Source organism: Myotis davidii, unplaced genomic scaffold (assembly GCF_000327345.1).
Source record: "Myotis davidii unplaced genomic scaffold, ASM32734v1 scaffold450, whole genome shotgun sequence".
Classification (NCBI taxonomy): Eukaryota; Metazoa; Chordata; class Mammalia; order Chiroptera; family Vespertilionidae; genus Myotis; species Myotis davidii.
This window is the reverse complement of record NW_006282385.1, coordinates 1,062,135-1,070,737: the sequence shown is the minus strand read 5'-3', so window position 1 is coordinate 1,070,737 and position 8,603 is coordinate 1,062,135. Positions and strand designations below refer to the sequence as shown.

Sequence of the window (8,603 nt, the reverse complement as noted above, 5' to 3'; positions counted from 1 at the left end):
GTGCATAACTAGTCACTAATAAACAAAACCGGCAAAGGCTCTGCTCTGTGTTCAATCTGTGAAACAAGAGAAATGTTAAGGAGCATAGAGATGTCTGAGATTTAGTTCTATCTCTGTCATTAATTAGATGTGGGACCTGAACGAGCACCCCAATCATTCTGTACCCCAGTCCTCAACTACAACAAAAACAAGGGAAGGTAGCCCTAGCCAGTTTGGCTAGGTGGATAAAGCATCAGCCTGTGAACTGAACGGTCCCAGGTTCGATTCCCATCAAAGGCACATGCCTGGGTTGCAGGCTCAATGGACCCTAATGTAATCTGGGGGATAGTGGTGTGTTGACTTAGGTTCATTTGGAGGGAAGATGATAGAAACTTCTATGCTGCTGTCATGCTGCTATTTTGCTGACCTCACTCTGCCCAGAACCCTGCAGGGCAGTTTCTCAGAGTCACCCTAAAGCAACTACCATTCCTTCCAGTACCCTCACTTCTGGAGTGGGGCCTAGGAAAGTGCATTTTTTAAGCAAGTATCCCTATTTACTATGAGACAAATAGTCCATAAGCCACACTGGAAAACATTTCAAATAGAAAGGCTGTAAGTCTCACCTGCCTCTTCATTTTCATGTTTTTGCCTTTGGGATAGCAAATTCATTCCTGGATTAAAAACAAACACTGAATAACCAACCTATTCTTTATCTAAAGTACATTAGGACGTCCTGTCTTTGTGTAAGCCAGTGTGCATCCTCTGTTATTAACTATGATTGTTAAAGTTGAGTGCCCTCAATTAACCAAGAACAAGCTAAAGCCATTATCAATATTAAATTGCTAAAATTGTTAACATCGCTGAGAATAGGAAGGAGAAATAAATGGGCCTCTTCAGGCAATGAATTAATAAGTGAAATGGTTTCACTTGCCAGGAAAATAAAAGCTATTCCTTATGTCAAAAGAGTCTTGGCAAAGAACCACTGAAGCCAAAGCTTGCCAGTGACAATTAGAAATGATCAGCTCTAACCACTCACTATCTTCTGTCCGTCCGCTAGTGATAGGGTATAGAGTAGTTCTTAAAAATGTGGTTCTCAGACCAACAGCATGGGCATCACCTGGGTCCTTGCTAGAAAAACAACTTCTTTAATCCCTCCTATTTATTGAATGAGAAGTTCCAGGGGATTGAGCCTAGCAATCTGCACTTCAATAAGAATTTCCTGGTAAAGACAATGAGTGTGGGTGGGGGTGTGGAGAAACTGGAACCCTTGTACACTGATGGCGATGCAACTGTTACCAAGCAAGGGATCACTGCCCGATGCACATAAAAACCAATACTATGGAATCTGCTTTTGAGAAAAGAAAAGGCTTTATTGCAAAGTCAACCAGCAAGGTTATGGGAGGCCAGGCTCAAATCTGTCTCCCCCAGTGAGGGTTTGGGGCGGGATTTAAAGGGTTTGGGAAAGATGGGCTGGTATATGGAAGCACTAGCCAGACAGGTTTCAACGGGAGGACTTTGGAATTTGACCATTTATGGCAAGAAAGGGTAAGGAGCTTCAACACTGGTTCTTCCTGGACAAGGGACCTTCATTTCTGAAAAAATTCTGCTCTGGTCATGTACCTGGTCCTTTCCTTCCATGATTGAATGTGTGTTAGAGAGAGATTTTGGTTCCAGGTGTCAGTGAAGGTGAAAATTCTCTCCTGTGCCCCTGCTTCACTTACATGACTTGCGGATGTGGTCTGTTGTCCCTGAAAAGCAACTCAGTATCTTGTTAGAAACAGGATCGGGCCGTTAGAGCTGGTTCTGTGTTTATACAGCCACTGAGGAAAATAGTCTGGAGGTCACTCAAACAATTAAAAGTACAACTACCAATTGATCCAGCAATTCCACTTCTGGGTATTATTTTTAAAAAATTAAATCAGGAACTCAAAAAGACATTTGCTCTCCCATGTATATTGCAGTATTGTCTGTAATAGCCAAGATGTGGAAACAATCTACATTTCCATGGACAGATTAATGGATAAAGAAAATGTGGGCCCTAACCGGTTTGGCTCAATGGGTAGAGCGTCGGCCTGCGGACTCAAAAGTCCCAGGTTCGCCGAAACCGGTTTGGCTCAGTGGATAGAGCGTCGGCTTGCGGACTGAAAGGTCCCAGGTTCGATTCCGGTTAAGGGCATGTACCTGGGTTGCGTATATATATATATACACACACACACACAATGGAATACTATTTAGTCTTTAAAAAGAAGTAAATTTAGCCCGTTCAGTGTGGCTCAGTGATTGAGCATTGACCTATGAACCAGGAGGTCATGGTTCAATTCTCAGTCAGGACATATCCCCAGGTTGCGGGCTCAATCACCCGGAGGGAGGCATGCAGGAGGCAGCTGATCAATGATTCTCTCTTATCATTAATGTTTCTATCTCTTTCTCACTCTCCCTTCCTTTCTAAAATCAATAAAAATATTTTTTAAAATAAGGAAATTTAATGGGAGAAAAAGGGACGTATGTAATATTTTCAACAATAAAGACTTTAAAAAACAAAAAAGTAAAAATAAAGATATAATAATGATGATGATTAAAAAAATAAGAAGAAGAAGAAGGAAATTTTGCAGTATACAACAGCATGGATGAACCATGAGGACATTACACTAAGTGAAATAAGCCAGTCACAGAAGGACAAATACTACATGATTCCACTTCCATGAGTCTCTAAAGTACTCAAAGTCATCCAAGCAAAGGATAGAATGGTGGTTTCCAGGGGCTGGAGGAGGAAGAAATGGAGAATTACTAATCAACAGTAGACTTTCAGTTAAGCAAAATGAATAAGTTCTAGAGGTCTGCTGTACAACATTGTTTCTATAATCAATAACATATTGCATCGTACACTTAAAATTTGTTGAGAATAGATCTCATGTTGTGCACTTATTAAGATAAAATAAAATTTAAAGGCTCCTGGTGACACTGATACAGGCTAAAGTTTAAACCCTCTAGTGTAGAGAAAAGTCAGGAGCAAGCTATTTCTGTATCATGAAATGACTTGAAAGTAAAGCAAGGAAAGCTGAAGCAGTTATAGGAAAGGATGAAAGAAGCACTAAGGAAAAAATCTTCAACACAAACCAGGTTTACATTCAGGAATCTGGTTCCTTTCAGACAACTGAATCAGCTGCTCTAACCTTTTATAGCATCCTATTCCGACCCCTGGTCTGTGTTCCTCCCACTGGAAAAAAAAATTATTAGGCTCAATTTACTTAGCATTACCATTTACAGTATGTTCATTCAAGTTATCTCATTTGAACCTCATAGCGATGCATTGTATATACAAACCTTTCTGAATGTTATTTAGTTTGTGTGTTGAATATATAAACTAAATAACTGATAGAGTGGGGGTATCTTATATAATAAAAGGGTAATATGCAAATTCACCCTAATGGCAGAACGACCAGTCACTATGACACACACTGACCACCAGGGGACAGATGCTCAACGCAGGAGCTGCCCCCTGGTGGTCAGTGCACTCCCACAAGGGGAGCTCCACTCAGCCACAAGCTGGGCTGATGGCTGCAAGCGCAGCAGTGGTGGTGGGAGCCTCTCCAGCCTCCTCAGCAGCGCGAAGGAGCACTAAGGATGTCCGACTGTCTGACATCCCCCGAGGGCTCCCAGGCTGCCAGAGGAATGTCTGACTGCCAGCTTAGGCCCACTCACTGGGGAATCAGGCCTAGGCCAGCAGGTGGACATCCTCCAAAGGGTCCCAGACTGCAAGAGGGGTGCCAGCCAGGCTGAGGGACCCCTCCCCCCAAGTGCACGAATTTGTGTGCACTGGGACTCTAGGGGCAGGACAGCAAGCTATTTGGGGGAGGGGTTGAGGGGAGTAAGGAGAGCTACAGGAGGGTGAGGCAGCAGGTGGAGAGCTACAGGAGGGCAGCAGTGACCTAATTGATTCATGCATAGGGCTACTAGTCTGTAAATAAAAGAATGTTACTTTTCCTTTCCATATGTACTATTTTTAAATTAAAAATATGAAGGCCATAGCTAAGATTCAAAGTAGAGAATATCATAAGTTAACAGAATCCTTAAGATTTTATCTTATTTAGAACAAAATTTGCTTTAGAATTGAGTCTAGATGATTTTCTGGTTCAATTTTGTCTGAAGAGCTGATTTACTAGATTTATTCAAATAGGCACACTGGCAACCCAATATTTATTTCCCTGTTTAAATATAGCTTCACACTTTTTTTTTCTTCCTCTATACATGTTTTTTTTTTTAAGTGATATTCAGTGGGCCAATCACCTGTTCATAAATTTTGAAATATTTTGAACTTTTTGTGCAATAATTTAATGAAGAAAGTTGCATATTTCTTTCACATTAATAGAGAAAGTGATGTTTGTATAATGTGACTACAAATTATTTTACTTTGATGGTGCTAATTGAAATATAACAAATATTTCTGTTGCATACCTTCCTTTTTGGATTGACTTTAACATTTTAAAAACTAAGCATTCACATTTTAGCAACCAATAATTATGTAATTATAGTCTGTATATTTTTAAGTGATTAAATGGCTAATGGCATAGGATAAATGTCTTATAATTAACTAAATGTTTTATATAGAAAAATAGTAAAATGACTCAAGTTACTTTACTTCAGTTAACTAGGATATAAATGTGAAATGGGTAATTCATTAAAATGTTCTATGGCTCATTCACATGATAGAAGAGCTTTCTTTGCCATTATAGGTAATGAGCAGATTGATCTTCAAGATAAAGGTGTGTGTGTGTGTGTGTGTTTTCGGGCAAAATTTATTTTCAACATAGATTTCATCCATTTTTCTTCTCCTTCAGAGTGTCCATTTTTACATGCCTAGTGATTCCAAGTCTGCATCAATTCTACCATCAATTAGATGGTTCGCCAGAGAGATCTGATACTCTGGCATGCACTGGAGGCTAGCTTTCCAAAACAAAGAGGTACATTTTCATTGCAGTCTTTAATGGTCTGCACTAAAGGAAACCCTTCAAGTCCCAGATCCCTTGGCTCTCTGTGCCATTGTGGATGCAGACCGAAGCCTCCAAACACTTCGGAGGGCCAAAGACTCCTGAATCCCTGCTATTACAGGCTTCCAATAATATCATGAAGACCAGACCAATCTCACCGCCATTATTTTCACATAAATTGTTCTACTGCTTTTTTTCCCTCCTGAAATATTGGTTGCAGGGTTCTCCCCTTCTCCCTTCACCGAGTAACCAATTGGTTTGTTATCATTTAGTGATAGATCGTGAATCTAATCCCCTGAAACTCATCAATCAGGAAAGGGAACCTGAAGACAAGTATCTGGGTGACACAAGCCAATGCTTCAGTTGTATAACAGAAATGAAATCGGACTTGGAGATTATTTGATAAGAAAATAAATTACAGTAAGAAACCTGGGCATTTATTATATTTCACAAAGTAGATTTATTTTGAATTAGCCATTTGTGCTCTCGATTCAATCTAAACTAAACAAATAATGTTCAATCTACATCTCCCACAACAGCTTCATGCACTCAGACCCACTGTCTGAATATCTGAGGGAAATCTGTTTCTGTCTTAAGCCATCTACACCATTCCCTTGTTTGTCTACTTCCCACTGGGATTGTAGCCTGCCTGAGAGGGGCCTTTTATCCCATCTCCTTTCCAACATAGGAATTCAACAACAAAAAAAGGAGCTATTTACATTGTTAGCACTTACCGAAGTAACATGGAAACATTTCAAAGACAACCATGGGAATTTTTTAAAGGAAAACTGAATTGGAAAAGGCAAGTCATGCCTTCCCTTATTCTGTTTCCTCGGTACAAGTATTGAATGAACACCATGTGCACAAACTGTGCTCACGATGATGGACGCAAAAGTGAGTAGGGTATAGCATTTGCCTTCAAGCACTTCATGCTCTAGTACAAAAGACAGATAGGTAAAATCAATCCTTGTAGATGACTACACATACAAATGCTCTTAACTGCTTTAAGAGCAGAGTTGGAGGTCTTTAGACTGCTCTGGGCAGGGCATGGTTGAGAGAGTTGGGGGTCTGAGTAGAAAAGTGGGGAAAGATCTCAAGATCAATGACATGACAGAAACTGTATAATTAGCCTTGAGGCTTTCATGGTCATGATTATGGAAGGTTGTCCAGTTATGTGTCAACATAACGAATTCACTTTGAAAAGGGAAAGTATGCATAAAGAACTTAAAGACAGCCTTGAACCTGAGGGGTGTTTAAACATGTTAATTTTACCCTTTTCATATTTAAAGCCCAAGTCAGTCTTGTTAAGTGTCATGCTTCTGTGTTTATGAATCTCCCAAGGTTGTTTATATTAAACACCTTAGTTTTGAAATAACTGATATTTTCTGTTTGAGTCTCTTAGCCTCTAAAGAGCTTTTTCCTTTTATGTATCAGTTTTCTACATTTCTTTGCTCCCTGAGGTTAATAATAATGAGTCAATGTGAAGCCTTCACAAAGTACATTAAATTGCCCTAGAAATAAAAATCTCAATTATTGTGATTAAATAACCCCTCTACAGAAAAATGGAGGGTAATTTGTGCCTGCTAACAAATTTAAGCAGAAACAGTATCCCAAAATATGGTTTCTTCTATGTCTCTTCAATTCCCATTAATATTTCTTGGCATTTTAACATTATTTTTCTGAGTGAAATATAGCCACCTCCTTTGTCTTTTTTTATAATAAATAGAGCAACAAGAACCATATCAGCCTTGGGATATAGTCCAAAAGGAGCGAGCCTTGGGATAGACACAAATAGGACCAGAAGGACTAGGAGGAACAATTCCAGAGAAAGTCACAAAGTGGAAACCGTATTGCCCATCATATGAAAGAAGAAATACTTTGTGAAAGAATAAATACTATTTTATCAACATGAGAACATAGAGTCCTGTGGACATTCTGGTGGAACTACAGTGATATATACATACATATACAAATACGCAACATTCTCTGTATATATAAATATATATAATTATATATGCCTACATATACACACATATATATTATGTATGTATACACCTACACATGCTATATATATTGTATATATAGGTATCTATTTATATGTATAAATTACATATATATTATACATCTTTTATATCTACTAGAGGCCCCGTACATGAAATTCGTGCATGGGTGTGGTCCCTAGGTCTGGCCTGAGATCAAAGCATCTGGTGTGGAAGGGCAGGTCCCAGCTGACCTCTGAGACCTGGGAAGCACCTGGCCCCCCTCCACTTGAGTCATCGGGCCCCCGCCCGGCTCCCTCACCTGCCTTAGCCTGGCGCCGCCCGCTCAACTGCTCCACCATCCCACCACGGTCCTGCTCTCATCAGGGCCCATTGGGACCTCCGCTGCCACCCGCTGCCAGCACCATGCTGCCAACTCCTGCCATGTTCCCCGGGAAACTTGGCTTCCTCCGTCGCTGGGAGCAACCCAAGCCTCCTGCTTGCTCCAGCTCTGTGACCGCCACCATCTTCAGTCGTCTTCAGTCTTGGCTCCATGCCAGCGTATGCAAATTAACCTCCATCTTTGTTGGGTTAATTTGCATAGTCACTCTGATTGGCTAGTGGGTGTAGTGGAGTGGCAGAGTGACAGAGTGATGGTTAATTTGCATGTTTCTCTTGTATTATATAGGATATGTTTATGTATATCACTATCATGCCACTATCATGTCAGTTGCACAGAGAAAAGTTTACAGATTTTTAAATTCAACAGTGGGGTTCTTCTGTGCAATGGCTGCCAAAGCTTGGTGATTACATTAATAAGATATTGACTCGATAAGCTCTTAGATATTTTTTAATCACCTTTTCTCATAAGACATTTTCTAATACATCTCAACCCAAAGAATTTATTTACATTTTTTGAAAATATGGTTGTCTTTTTTCACTAAAAAAACTTGAAGATTAAAAATTTGGCTTCAGAGGTTATATGCCTAGCCATTTGTAAATGTCTAAGTAGAAATATTTCCTTTTTGACATGTGGATGCTGTCCTGAGCAAAGCTTCAAGCAGTTTCCAGAGGCATTCAGTTTGGCAGGGCAGGGGGGTGGGGGGGAGACAGCCAGGGGCCATGGAGGCAGCTAACTCCACCCCTAATGCAGTATAATTTCATTCTTCTTGCCAGTGATTGGCTCATGACTCTAACTTTTGGGGGACTCAGGGGAGGGGTGTCTGCAGCAAACATCAGTCTGGCTAACACCAACAATTCAAGAGCTACTGTGCCAAATCCTGAAAGCCACCATGCCCCTGGACCCTCTGTTAGGCTCAGGTCGTACATTTCCATATGGCTTGAGTAGGAATTTCTGTTATTTGAAGCTGAAAGAGTCCTAAAAGATACAGAAATTATTAGGGTTTCATTTAAACTATGTTGAAACTATTCTGTTCCATTAAATGTGTTTTTGTAAGTGAAACTACTATCTTAAGCCATTAATAAAATCATAGTAAGGAGGTGCTATAGACTGAAGGTGTCACCCCAAAATTCATATGTTGAAACCTAATCCCAATGTGGCGGTATTAGGAGGTGGGGCCTTTGGAAGGTGATTTGGTTATGATGGCGGCATCTTTATAAAAGAGACCTTAGAGAGATCCCTTCCTGTCCCTTCTGC

At 40.3% G+C, this 8,603-nt stretch overlaps 1 protein-coding gene across 1 annotated transcript in view; it reads left to right on the top strand.

The window, feature by feature from the left end:
- Positions 1-5,846: 5,846 nt before the first annotated feature.
- The window catches only part of TPP2 (tripeptidyl peptidase II), a 113,120-nt gene continuing 110,363 nt past the window's right edge, over positions 5,847-8,603 (top strand). The window contains exon 1 of the mRNA XM_015559104.1: positions 5,847-5,861. Coding sequence (XP_015414590.1) covers positions 5,847-5,861 — 15 coding nt within the window. The remainder of the gene's footprint in view (positions 5,862-8,603) is intronic.